The 13,862-nt window shown below is 43.3% G+C and overlaps 1 protein-coding gene across 22 annotated transcripts in view; it reads right to left on the bottom strand.

Moving 5' to 3' along the window:
• Positions 1 to 13,862, bottom strand: part of mical3a (microtubule associated monooxygenase, calponin and LIM domain containing 3a) — an 83,844-nt gene that overhangs the window by 20,509 nt on the left and 49,473 nt on the right. For 7 of the 22 annotated variants that reach the window (XM_053884499.1, XM_053884498.1, XM_053884497.1 and 4 more), the window contains 14 exons: positions 12,566 to 12,673; positions 12,165 to 12,351; positions 11,061 to 11,155; positions 10,894 to 10,987; positions 8,989 to 9,184; positions 8,458 to 8,720; positions 8,223 to 8,315; positions 7,236 to 7,397; positions 4,466 to 4,540; positions 4,234 to 4,347; positions 4,088 to 4,155; positions 1,831 to 3,844; positions 1,461 to 1,555; positions 648 to 824 (listed from right to left, as the gene is read on the bottom strand). In XM_053884499.1, coding sequence (XP_053740474.1) covers positions 648 to 824; positions 1,461 to 1,555; positions 1,831 to 3,844; positions 4,088 to 4,155; positions 4,234 to 4,347; positions 4,466 to 4,540; positions 7,236 to 7,397; positions 8,223 to 8,315; positions 8,458 to 8,720; positions 8,989 to 9,184; positions 10,894 to 10,987; positions 11,061 to 11,155; positions 12,165 to 12,351; positions 12,566 to 12,673 — 3,741 coding nt within the window. Of the gene's footprint in view, positions 1 to 647; positions 825 to 1,460; positions 1,556 to 1,830; positions 3,845 to 4,087; positions 4,156 to 4,233; positions 4,348 to 4,465; positions 4,541 to 5,720; positions 5,784 to 7,235; positions 7,398 to 8,222; positions 8,316 to 8,457; positions 8,721 to 8,988; positions 9,185 to 10,893; positions 10,988 to 11,060; positions 11,156 to 12,164; positions 12,352 to 12,565; positions 12,674 to 12,985; positions 13,085 to 13,249; positions 13,364 to 13,510; positions 13,601 to 13,729; positions 13,844 to 13,862 lie in introns of all 22 variants that reach the window. The other 15 variants (XM_053884508.1, XM_053884511.1, XM_053884512.1 and 12 more) reach the window with 10 other exon arrangements.

Here is a 13,862-nt window from a genome sequence, read left to right as displayed (position 1 = left end):
TATCAGTAGTGCTCAAAGCAGTTGTAGTAGCAGTAGTGCTATCAAGAGTAGCTGCACCATAGAAACCCTAGAAAACCTATGATGTATTGTGATCAATTTAAAGAGCTTCACTTTTCTTAGCTCATCTCTGGTGATGGTGATATTGTGCAGATACTTCAGTACAGTTGAAAAACAAGTATCACGCATCTTTTCATTTGTTAAAGAGTTGTGTTTCTGGCGTTCTTCAAGTGATTTCAAAAACAAATGAGCAGGAGGATGTCTGAATATTTCAAAGCATTCGCGGAGGTTAATAATTCCATGCCTCTGGCCCTCAACTGCATCTCAAGCAACCTACACCAGAGAGTGGGAGCGATTCATTTTGAATTTCTGCTTCAGAAAAAGCAATTGCAAATATTCCTAGTTCTTGACACTGCGTATAATTTCCACGGTGCCAACAAAGCCTTTTTGAATGTTTAATGATCAATGAATCCACGGCGTCTTGTTCAATTGCCTTGTATCACTGGGGCCAGATGATATAACAGGGAATAAATCAAATCGCCAGCCATGCTGCGAGAACACACCGCTATTAATATTCCAGCATCAAAATCCAATTTAATAAAATGTTTGTTTGAAATTCAAAATGATCGAGCCGCCTCGCGGCAGAATACCTCCTCCTCGTCTTTATCCTTATCTCGTTCAACCTCATTTTCTTGTGCCCTCTCTTTGCGCCTCTCTTTCACGCGCTTTCTTTCCTTGAATTCTCTCTTCCTGTCCTTATCCAGCTTCTCCTCTTTAATCGCTTCCTTCTGCATTCCTGACACTAGGTCAAAGATGTCCGTGTGCAGCTGGTAGCGGGACAAAGTGATAAGAGGGTTTCTTTGATTAATGAAAAACAGGGAGGAAAACAATTTGTGACACATAGCGAGAATGAAATGGACCAATTAGAAAGTGGTGGGTTTCTTTGATACATGCTAATTTTCCAGCTCAGGGTGAGATCAAGAAGTGAGAGTGTTGCTAGATGCTTGCAGAACCACAGGAATGTTGAAGTCAAATGAGAATAGACAACATTTTTGATCATGTGGATGTACGTTAAGAAGTGCAGTGGTCTGGTCCCATCTTGCTTGAAGTGTGACAGGGTGACCACAGCACACCCGCATCTCTCCCTAAGTAGTGAGTTACAGTGTGGAAAAATGTGATTTTTGTTTCACTGGGCCATACAACGCTAACAAACCTTCTTGAAATAATTCAAACAGAAATAACTCTAAATGTTACATGCAAAAAGACAGTACCTATGAAACTATTTAACCATCGGCACCAACGTGTGGTAACATATTCAGCATAATAATATGAAGTAAGATTCACAAATCCACACATTTCACTACAGATGAGCAGAATGTGAAGAAAACTTTAGAAAATTTTCACATATTAATGCTACTATCTTGGAGTGACGCTGCTATCACACGTCAGTCGTCTGTACTCACATCTGCCTTTGACTTCTGGGACGATCTCTCCAGAACATCATCACATGACAAGTCTGAATCCTCAGAAAAGCTCAGGTTTCGGCGCGACCTCAAGTCTGAAACATAAAATAAATAGGCAATGGCACTGAAAATAAGAACATAAACCAACAGCATGGGGTCTGTGTGTTTGTTTGTCAGCCTATTAAGGTTCAGACAGGGAACTTCGAAGGTGATGTCGAGGGTCACAGGAGAGCATTACACGTGTGTTTGCTTCAAACTCCGATGAAGACAGTACTGTGATTATTGTGTTGTTGTGTATCACAATGTTGGAGATAAAAATCATCGCTTTACATATTTGCGCTAATTGAATTGTGAATTTCTCAGCACTGACCCGAAGACTTTCCAAGAGGTGACAATCTCTTCTTTCCAGAATCCTGAGTGGTGGAGCTGGAGGAAGGAGTGCTGGGACAAGACTTGTCCTCCTTCTTTTTCTTGTCCTTCTTGTACCCTGAGAAAACGGCCTTCCACAAAGACTTGTGTTTGGGTGGAGTCTCTTCAGTGCCCGACTGCCTGCTGCTGTCGTTCTTGGCCTTTTTCTCCTTTTTATTCTTCCGAGGTGAGAAGAGTGAACTGCGTTTCTTACTCTTGCTTGAGGAGGAGCCGTCTGAAGAAGCCACAGAGCTGTCCAGACTCTTGTTGCTGCTGAAGAAGCGCTCGGGTAAAGTCTCCTTCTTTGACTCCAAAGCTTTTACAGCAGACGTCTTTGGAGATCTTGCTGAGTTCTTGCTCTTCCCAGACACCTCAGGGAGTTCACTCAAGGCCACTTTAGGTGGAGCCCCCTTGTCGGACTCGGCTTCTTTCATTTTAGAGAGCTGCCTGGCCATAGCGTCTTTCAGAGCCTGACTCTTGATGGACTTCTCTCTGGCCCTCATTCTCTCCTCTGCGATTTCTTTTGCCTCTGGAGAAAACTGAGTAGCTCGCGGGTTTTTAGCAACCGTGCCGTCAGGGATGTTGGGTTTGCCATTCTCCATTGCTAAGGCCAAATGAAAAGGAGGTTTATCCTTCTTAGGCTTGCTAGTCGGAGGAGTATAGTACTTGTTTATGCTGGTTTCCGGTGTCCGCTCGTCGTAGCTCTCCTCCACATCATCTGCAAACGGAATCTCTTCGACAGTCTCCACGAAGGACTTCCTCACCACTTCCGGTCGGGGCTGCTTCTTTTTCTCCCTCATGACTACAGCGGGAGGCGTTTCGAGATGCGGTGAGGAGATTTTCCTGGGTGCAGGTTTGGGCGGTGACATCGGGCTCAGCTGTGTCCTGGGAGAAGGTATCGGTGTTTTAGGTTTTGTTGGTTCTTTGGCTTCCTTGCATGGTTCCTCAATCCCGTTGGTCCAGGGCACCTGGTGTCTCTGCTGCCGCAGCACGGCGGGAGACTGGTTGGAAGGCACGGGTGGCGGTGGGCTGGAAGGGGGAGTGAGCATGGCAGAGTCAGAGGTGTTGTAGCTCTTGCTGTTCGCAGTCTGGCTGTGGACCATGCTGCCGTTCAAACCCAAACCAGAGCTGCTGCTGAGCTCCCTCTTATCTGGACCATTACTCTTACTCTCTACGGGAGCAATAGGAGTAATGACTTGACCCTCCAGGGTGATGTTGAGCCTTCGGATCACAGCTCGGCCAGTAAACACAGGCTTCTGCTCCTCCGGCGCCATAGGGGAGGGCTTCATGGGCGGGGTGGGATCCTGAGTTGGAGTTTTATCAATGCTTTTCTCCAAGATTTTACTACTACGTTCCAAAGGAGTCAGACCAAGGCTCTTTCTGATCTCCGCACTTTTTAACCAAAACTCCTCGATAATATCAGACTTTTTGGTCTCCTCAGATGTGGAGTCCAGCGAGGGGTCACTGCCCCCCTTGTCCATTTTGGACAGGGGTGTTGATGTAACACCAGGGACCGGAGGATTCCGGACAGGGGAGTCTGAGGTGAGTGGTGAAGAGGGTTCTCGGCATGTTAAAGGCTGAGCACAGATTGGGGAGAGAGGGTTGCCAGTCAAAGGACAAATGGAGCGATTGGGGTACACAGGAGATTTGGGCGTGCAGGTCTCTGGAAGAGGAGTGGGTTGCGAGCAGATAGGTGAAATAATCGGAGACTTTGCAGGACAGATGACGGGCGAAGCCGACACTGGCTGGATCGTTGATGCGATCGGGGATTTAGCCGGTGATCCAGTTGTAGGAGAAGGTGCTTTGACAAAGGGATTAGAAGAGGGGGACGAAGGAACTGGTGAAGGGCACAGAGGACTCTTGGCAAGTGGAGACAGCGGTTTTCTCTCGGGCTTTGGTTCATCAGAAAGCACCGGTTCTGAGAAGAAATGGCCACCAGGAGGTTTCACCAGATAAGGAGGCGAGGAATAAGGCGCCTGCATACAGAGAAAAAGACATGTTATCAAACAATTAACAACTGAAACTATACTCACACATACAAACTTCAAACAATTGAAGGACACGTCACTGGCTGAATTGTTCACGCCACACATGAACGCACGCACACACATTAACCGGAAATACGGTACTTGACTGAAGAATAAAATAGGGATGGCAGTGCCAAATGGGCAATGTTAGTTGTTTTTTTAAATATCAAACTAACGCTGAAGTTGTCTGACCTTTGCTTCAGGCTCAGCAGAAGCCAGAACCTCCTCGTCCTCCGGCTCCAGGCCGACACTAGAAGGATCTAAGCAAAGAAACAACAAACACTCCACTGTTGTCTTTGCCAGGTACATACAAAGCAGTGCCGATCAGCGCCACGTACCGACACTTGAAGCAAGATCTAAACTTTCAGACTCTTTTTCTTCCTCGGGCAGAACTTCCACGAGCACGGACTGCTGCAGACGTGCTTCAGCTTCGGCATCAGATGGAATGTCATCTGGAAATAAGAAGATCAAGCAAAGAAACCCCCTTGAGAACACCTTAACAGCACCAACTCTTCACAGACTTTACGGTTTGTTGTTCTGCAGTTGTAATGTCACAGTAAGATTACTCACCCTGATCCATTTCTGTTCCAGGCTCGACATCTGGGCCTTCTGCTTCTGCTTCCAGCTCCTCATCCTCACACGCCTCTGGGAGGACAATAAACAGGAAGAAAGTTAAAAGAAACCAAAGTGACACCAAACCAACATCAATAGTTTTCACCATCGAGAAACAAACTAAATCTAAGGGCATTAATGATATTTTCCTCTTATTATTTAATGCACAGTAACAATAATAGGCAGACTCTGACTTCATGTACTCCAGTTTACATGCAGTAAATTGTATAAAAGAAAAATTATCGATAAAAAAAACCCATTTCTTTAAGATTTCAACTCTACATTTTATTCATTTATATCTATATTTTATTGAACTTTCAGACTCATATTAATAGAAACTGATAAGTATGTATAAAACGATGATACATTTACATACATTTTCTTGAACTTGATATATCATAATTGACAATATTATAAATTAAGTAGTAAAATAAATAGTTGATGGTTTATGCAAATAATCAAAATCACTATTATTATTATTCACAGTATAATGAGGAAACATTTGTATTGTTCCTAAATTTACATACATGATTTTCAATAGTCATTCAAGACATTTAAGGACATAAATAGGTGACAAAATCAAATTTTCTTGAAGCTTTTTAAAAGATAAAAGTGAATTTAATTGTGATACAGTGGGGTATTAGAGAAAGACATGCATTTTTAACCATCAAGCAAAAGCAAGCTGCACACATAAATAACGTAAGAATCTCTATAAGTAGTCATGAAATCGTTGACTAGAACTGAATATGCACTAGTAGGCAGGACGGTGCACAGGAAGCAGGTCTGAGACTTAAATCTCAGAGCGGTGCTGTGCTCGTGCTCCCTGTCGATCAGAAGAAAGTGGAGATCATTCATTTGATCATCACGCCTCATAAAGGTATCTGATCTTAGTGCAGGTGTGAGTCTCATAAAGAGGTGTGTGTAAAGAAATCAACAAGATGTTGGAATTTAACAATAAAAGATGTAGCCAAGACTCGAGAGAGAGAGGGAGACGGCATCCATTTTGGAACAATGAGAAAGAGTTAGAGGTTTGTCGTGCGTGCAGAAATGCGACACCCGAAGAGTGGCTCTCTTGTGAGTGATTGTGCGGCAACATGCGTGCGTGTGAGTCCACTGGTCTCCGAGTGTGTTTGAGCATGCGCCGGAGAGAGGCCAAAACAGAGATTTTAGTCTGAAGACAGGATGTCATGATCCTTTTTTAAGTCTGTGCTACCTCCAGACATTGACTCCAACCAGACTCGCACCGCTTCGTGTCGGGCTGATGCGCGGGCGGAGGCTACTTTCAAACCGGAAGATACACAACAACCATGGATGGATGGTCGGGGAAATAACAGTAATTAGACACATGGGGAAAAGAACATGGCACAACACAGAAGAACAAAGCAGGAGTAAATCAAAGGAAATTTTGGAGACAAGGGTTATGCGGAGCACAGGGATGTGGGGGAAGAACTTCACCCCAGAGGACCAACAGCGACTGTAAATGACAAATTAAAAGATTGAACACAAAATTAGACATTCCGGGGCGCCGGGGGGGGGGTAATATCAGACATGATGAGGAACAACAGGTGGGTAAGTTTGGGAGGAGTGGGCTCCTCCAGCCCCACGCTCATGAGGATTATTGCAAAACACTGCGGAACGCTGCCTTCTTGTGTAATGATTTGGAAATCAAGTGCAACGCGATAACAGCCAAAACTATGTAATGACAAGTCTAATTACAGAATAAAGATGACAAATGCAATATTTAAATTGTTTGTTGACAACAGTGTTGAGGACTTATGCCGAATCGGTGCAATCTAAAAACAATGGAGAAAGATGTGTCAGAAAAATACAACAACTGTTCATTTTTTTGGTTCGGAAAAAGTCAAACTAAGAAAATAAATGATAATCTGCCTCCACTGTTTTTTTTTTTTTAAGAGTAATATGAGCAGGACATTCCTTTCAGTAGCTATTCTCGTTTCGTTTACAACTTATAAGGCTTGCATTACCTCTAATAATTTCCAGGATTATAATGCATGTAAATGCATTAAGATCTTGACAGTATCTTTGCAATAAGTGAGTTTAGAGGACTTACAGTAAAGTTTTCTTTACATGAAAATAACACAAAAAACAATTTAAAAACCATGCAACAGCAAGTACAAATAAAATATGTCACATTACAGCTAAGTCATAGAGCTGAGTTACCGTCTTCCTCAAAGGAAGATATTTATTTAGAAATAAGATTTAGAAATAATAAAAATACATCATCATCAAAAAAAGCCAAATTCTTCAGAAAAACAGTTGCTTTCCAATGAAAGTTCTATTTTTGAGCCACTCTGAAGAAGAAAAATGTCTCATTTTGAGTGCTGGGATAGTGAAAGTAAGATAAATCCTGTTTGAAAATCCTGTTTGTTTACTATGTAAAAAGGTTAGGAAAAGTTATTTTAGTATCAATAAATAACTTGTAATAAGATATATAAAATGTCAGAAATAATTAATACTTTTAATGAAAATAACAAATTGAATCACTTAGGTTCATAACCACTAAACCCAAACTAATATTTTAACTTTCACTATCCCATAAAAAAACGGGTGTTCATTATATACATCATGTCATCCCAGAACAGGTTACATATTATAATAAATAACAAGGGTTTTATCGCATGATAGGGTTGAATATATTGCAATTTGCACAACAAAGTTCAGTGCTGTTTAGTTGTGGTAGGGGTTCAGCTCCTCATGTTGGGGTTACCTGTGGAGGGGGGCTGTGTGAGGTCAAAGGGCTGGGAAACTTGGGAGTCTAAGGCCTGCTGGCCGCTCTTGTCTGTCTCAGAGTCCAGACGTTCTCTGGTCAGACCTGGAAGGGCCTGCGGGTCGAGAGGCTGCAGCGCTTGTCGGATCGGCAGGTTCCGGGCTAAACGTGGGAGTCAGCATGTGTTTGTGGAGAGTGAGGACAGCGAAGAGAAGATTTGTGGCGAGAAGATAAAGACAGAAGACAGGACGGGAAATCAGGACAAATATGAAAGAGAGAAAAGCAGAGTCAGTCACTTCCGACTAGTGCAGAAACAACAAAAAAACAATCTTCTGATAGAGAGAAAAAAGCGTCTGCATGCGAAAGATTAGACTGCGAAAACATAAAAGTGAGCTTCAAAGACACAAAGTTAAACAACATAAAAAAAAGTGTCTTTTTGATGAAGAGCACAATTCTGCCACTCAGTCACAAATCATTACAGCCGCGCCTAGAGGGGGAAAACAAAAATCTACTGCAATTATGAGATTAGTTTTGGAAAGCTGCATCAAAAACAGCAGGTTTAAAGGATCCACACTTCCATGTTTTCATTTTAGAACGCCACTTACAGATGGAAATGATGCATCAGTATCGATCTGGATGCTTCCAGAAGGATCACAAGATATCATTTACTCATATGAACGGACAACAGGGACCTATGATGTGTGTTTACCGTGAAAAATGATTGTTGTAGTTTTGTTTTGTTGCATGAAAACCAAAAGCAAAAAAATAACATTTAAAATAACAGCAGCAAAGCTATGTTTAGTATAAACGTGACAAGTGTAACCAAACCATTAAAAATGAAAACACAGTTGTGTGGCTGCAGCCTAACCAACACTGCAAAGAAAAACGCAAAATATCCTGAGGAAGCACACCCAAACCAGCTATGATGAATCTTCACACTGAAAAGAAAAACACTGCAAACATGCCACAGGCAGCTCAGTGGCAAACCTTTAAAGGTACCAACATCCTCTTCATCAGTCAAGAACTTCTCAAGCCAAAGGCCTGACTGGAGCTCTCTGTCCCAAGGGCAGTAATCACCCTCTGCCAGCAGAGGGAGACAGGGGCCCAGACAAACGACATACATGTTGACAAACAGGTGGGATGATGTCACATGACCAGGACATGAGGACATTATGGATGGCAGACAATCCTCAACATGGATTTAATTCTGCTGAAAACATACCGTCACTGGATTCGTCCTCTTCATCTTCTTCCTCCTCCTCATCGTCTTCGTCCTCCTCTTCTTCGTCCAGTTCACCGTCTCTGCTGACTGCGTCTGCCAGGCCCTCGTCGTCGCTTTGTTCACCCCTCAGTCTGGCGTGCAGCTCCACAGCTTCCTTCCAAGGTACGCCGCCTAGATCTGAAGGGCTTCTAGGTTGCCGCTCCATGTCGTCCTGCTCCTGCTCCTCTGGCTCGTCCTCTTCCTCCATATCTGACTCCGAGCTACTGTGTGGCAAAATCACAAAACGTAAAACAAACACTCAAAGAGTAACTTGATTTTTTTTCACTCTATTATTTTTATACTTGGTGAGGGTCGTGCTACTTAAATAGGGTGTTTGCATTAACATGTTCCCCCAGATTTGGGGTCAATACAAGGTCAATTTTGTTTCAAATAAAACGTCAAAACAATCGCAGTCAATTCCACTCAGCATCATGGCAACCTGCTATGCCCTAAAATCTGTGAGGAAAAACAACCTTTTTTGCAATGTCTCACCTGGAGCCGAGGTCTTCTTCCGTGCCCTTATCCAGAACACTGCTGAGGTTATGCTCAGCCAGCGTCTCCTCAGGCACCTCTTCCAGCTCCTCCTCCTTCTGCAGGGACAATCGGTAGTTCTCCAGTTCGATACGCTCTGGAGTTCCACGCAGTCGCTTCGCGAGACACGGCTCTTGGATCCCATTGACGTCTGGCACTGTTGTACGCACGTGGTGAGGACGAGGGAGATAAAGAAGCAGAGGTTAAATTATCAGTCTAAAAGCTGGGAAATTTGTAAGAAACGGCAAGCACATTTCTGAGACATGCATGCTATGCATGAAGGTCAAACGTTAGCATTAGATCATTTAACGCACCACACTACACTTCATACTTAAGGCGCTTACCCTCAGTGGTAAACTAGGTACAATGTCTGCCTTATTTCAGGTTCTATTTCAAGAATATTAACAGCTTAGGTGAGCTTTTGTGGAAAGAAAGGCGACAACTTTAGCATCACGCAGCAATTAGATGAGTTAAATATGGTGCCTTCGTGGAACGCCAGTCTTATGCCATTGCTAAAGTAATGGAAGTGAGAGTTGAAGAGATCCAGGGTCACACAAACATCAGTCGGATCACAGGGATTAATTCAAACATTCGCAGCAGAGTTTGAAGGTGCTCAAGCAGGAAGGGGGGAAGGTAAAGCTTACAAAAACACACTTTCAAATCGAGAGGCTGAAGACAATAGATACAGACAAAAATCAAAAGAGCTAACAGAGTGAGGTTATAGACAAACACCGGAGTAGGCAAACTGGGGAGGGGTCACAAAACGTCTACTCAGAAGTGCAAGCAGGAATGTATGAGGTGAAACGCGAAATTCTAGCGCATCATTTTCTTGAGAATTGACGCGAGTAGTTACTCAAATGAGGCTGGGAAGGAGAATAAATAAACTGAAAGTATTTATCTTACGTTTTTGGTGCTTTGATTCTTCTCATATTTTGCTTCACGTTTGTTTTTGACCATCTTCAATCTTTTTACATGACGGACAATCATATGATGCTCACTTCAAAAGTTAACTTGCAGGGGAATTGAATGTAATAACACGTGGAAGCAAAGACGACAGAAGCGGATGATGACCTCCAGCCTGACTGACATAAAAATGTGTTTTTCCCCCCAACAATATATGTTCCATCATGCGAAAAGAAAATGTAAACTGAATTCCAACGCTTGACCAATACATTTCATTTATAAAAAGGGGTTCAAAATGTATATGAGAATGCAGTGTAGTGTGAAATCTGAGAGGGTCTTGTTACGCAATATCCAGTCCATTTCAGCCTCTCTGTAACTGGTGCTGAACTGATGGAAATGCTAGGTTTTTCAACATGTTCAGAACGCAGAGTTAATCCCCTGAGTGTGCAGAGAGTGTTCTGTTCTGCAAGTGGGAAGAAAGTAAAGAGCAGCTGGACAGAGGTTTGATGAATGTTCGTTTAATTGGAATTAAAGCAAGCAAACCCATTCACACAAGGAAAAGAAAGTAGTTGCAATTTTATCCACAATTTGGATTCTACTTTGAATGAGGAACGGAGGACACATGCACAAAACAAAAGGGACAATTTGCTCACAAGACTCAACAATATACAGGATGAGTGAGACTATACAAGCAGAGAAGACAACTTCTGTACGGTTCTACTGAGGTCAGTAAGGGACGGACAAAGGGGAACACGCGAAGAGCATGCTAGAGGAGGTTGAGTAGAACATTGAGGGAGAAACAGCACAAAAAGTAGACGCAGTAGCTACAAAGGAAGGGTGAGTTAAAGGGGTTGGGCACTACATGCTGGCATGTCCAGGAGAGTGTGCTGCAGAGGGAACGGAGGGAGCTTCCCCAACTTGGGTGGGGTGGAGTGGACACAGCAACAGAGCAAAGTGGGGTACCTGAGGGCCTGAGTTCTGCTGTGGGGGTTGTAGGCGCCGTAGGTCTTCCTGGCGTGTCCACGGACATTATAGGTGACTGAGGAGACTGCTTCTCCTGTTAAGATTAAATCATAAGAATCCAGGTTGGAGTCGCTATTTTTTGGAGCAAAAAATACAAGTGCCATCACCTTCACAGGGACTGGAGCCGGTTCAGGAGCAGGTCTCTTCCTCTGAGCATAGCCGGACAAGCGGTAGCAGTAATGGGGCTTACAGTAAAACTTCCCTGGAGAAGACACAGACGTATTGTGTGCTCGATGAACACATTCAAATAACTTTGTGGATGTGACATTTAAAACGCATCAAAATGTTTAATCCATCAGTCTTCACATATTACGGATGGGTTTTGTTGTTCTAGCTAAACAAATTCAGTTTTTCGCTCATAAAGCAAGAATCAAACTTGAAGACTGGGGGCCACATTTGCTCTGCCAAATTATCTTATATGGCCCAAAAGTAGTTTAAATATGATTTGTAAAATTCAGTACTAATTAATGTAAACTAAGTTAAAACTACAGGTGTCAGAATATATCGATACACACAAATATTGCCATACTTGATTACATGATACTGCATCAATATTTCTGCTGAAATATCACAATAAATTCAGCTATTTCAATAATTAATATGTATATACTTGGATATGCTGCTGCATTTGTGACGTGTTTAATACTAACATTTTCTTTTTTACACAGCAGTTATTTTGTCGATTAATGGAGCGATTCATTCCTCTGAACGTCTAACTGGACTGACATCATACATAACATGACACAACAATAACCCTGTTTTCATGCACATAATATTGTGCTGCATTATCTGATTTTTCCCCTTAAAACAATGGCTCTAATTATTCCAAAAAATATCTCTTTCATGTTGGATAGGTGTGACAAGGTTTAGCTCAGGCTGTAAACACGATTGACACCTGGGTACAAAATGACCATGACAGTTTCTTTATAGGCTGAACTTCCCAAAATAGCTTGGCTAAATCCCTGCTTCCACCAATACTGCCAATATCGCACACTCAATTACTTCTGACTGTGACACTGCATGGTATACAGCAAGTAATCCTCTTGACCATCACATTTGGTGAGTCAAGGGTCATTAAAACTAAGTGGGAGCTAAAAAGCTTTTAATGTCTAGAGCTTCATTCCACTAATTTCTCCGACTAGTGACATTGACATTTGCTTGAGAGGCGCGTCATCTGCTAGCGCGTCTCTCGACAACTTCAGGATCCTCACCTCCTTCCACATCGAAGGCGTAGGATGAGAGTCGCAGGGTGGTGCCGCAGTAGTCACACTTGAAGCAGCTGCGGTGGAAGAACTTGCCCTCTGCACTCAGTCGCTCCATCACATACACCCGCTTTTGACAGAAGAAGCACACGTCGCTGCCGCCGATGTTGACTGGGAACTCTTTTCTGAGCGAGCCCTGAGGACCGAACAGTGACAAGAGCATGTTTGGAAATATAGCCAAGTTTACGAGGAGAGAAGACTCAAAATCACTAAATAAATACTGCAGAAATGTTCACCAACTAACTCTACAACTACACGTGAAGTAGATGTACTCAACACTACCACGTGACACGAACCTTCCGAAGGCCTGCTTGCTCTGCTTTACGTGACTGCTAGAAAAGTTTGCTTACCGAATCCTTTTTATCGAGTAGAGGCTTTGGCTCTTCCTGAGCCTGCAGCTGATTGGCTATCTGCTCAGCCAATGAGCTAACTCCCCCTGTGTACATCCTTATATACTGCTACACACAGGAAAAGACAGGAAAAAATAGCAGGAAAACACAGGTCAAGATGAAATAAAAGGACAGATGAGAAGGAAAATGAGAACATAGAGAGCTGCTAATGGATGGGAGACACAATGAAAAGATGGTTTTCATGCATGACAGGATTAGATGAAGGTGAACTCAAATATTGTGACTTAACACAATCGCATAATCTTCTCAAACTAAGTGAGCTTCAATCATGTTAGACTATATTCACCACCAAGTCAAAAGGCAAAAATGAAATTGCGTCACTGCACTCCATTCCATTGTGGCGTGCACCAATCTGACTACCTGTCTCACAGCGTGAGAAGAAGAGGACAGCGGGGAGTCAAGGGAGCTTTGGGCTCTGGCCAGGTGCCACTGATCCATAAAGAAGCGAGAGGGCTTTTTCTTAGTCTCAAAAATAAGAAGGGAATGAGTCAACAGTAAACATGGGAGCAAGGCGTTTTTAAGTTTTGTTTGATCAAGTTTCAAAAAATGTATCGGCATGACATACTGCATGATAATAATTATAATAATAAGCAGCAGTCAGGATGTGCGGCGGGGAAGTTTCACCTGTGGTCCGACCGACTTGCCCTCAATTTGAGAAGCAAGTTGCTCAGCCCTCTCCTGAATACTAAGAACATACAGGGGCAGCGGCTCGTCCGACTGCACAGAGTTGGCCGGCTTCTGTGGAGAGATTGGCTGCTTAATTATGAGGATTCAAGGAGTTCAGCGACGATTCTGTTATGTTGTTGAACAGAAAGTTTTCATGCAGCAACGCGACGCTGACAGTTTAAAATATAGGTTTCAAATTCCTCTGCCTTCAACTCTAACCTTTCGGTCCTGTGAGGAGCCAGGGGAGTCGGCGATGCCTCGGGACATGTACCACTGCTCTAAAAAGAAACGGGACGGCTTTTTCTTGGGCTCCAGGGAGACAAAGCGGGCGAGAGAGTGAAATTAGACTCGAGAAAAGCTTCACAGCGGGAGAACCTCAGCAGGCTTTGGGTGAATCTGTAGCTGTCACACACTGCAGAGCCATGCAAGGATGTTCACCTTTGGGGGCTTGTTCGGTTTGCCCTTAAATTTGGAGATGAGGCGATCTGCCCTTTCCTGAATTCCAGGGATGTGAATGGGTCCCGGATCTGTCAGCTGCATCGGCTGCCAGTCCTGCCAGGGGAAGCCTTTG

The sequence above is a fragment of the Synchiropus splendidus genome, chromosome 14 (assembly GCF_027744825.2).
Source record: "Synchiropus splendidus isolate RoL2022-P1 chromosome 14, RoL_Sspl_1.0, whole genome shotgun sequence".
NCBI lineage: Eukaryota > Metazoa > Chordata > Actinopteri > Syngnathiformes > Callionymidae > Synchiropus > Synchiropus splendidus.
The sequence above is the reverse complement of the archived record's forward strand: the minus strand, read 5'-3'. Positions and strand labels throughout refer to the sequence as shown.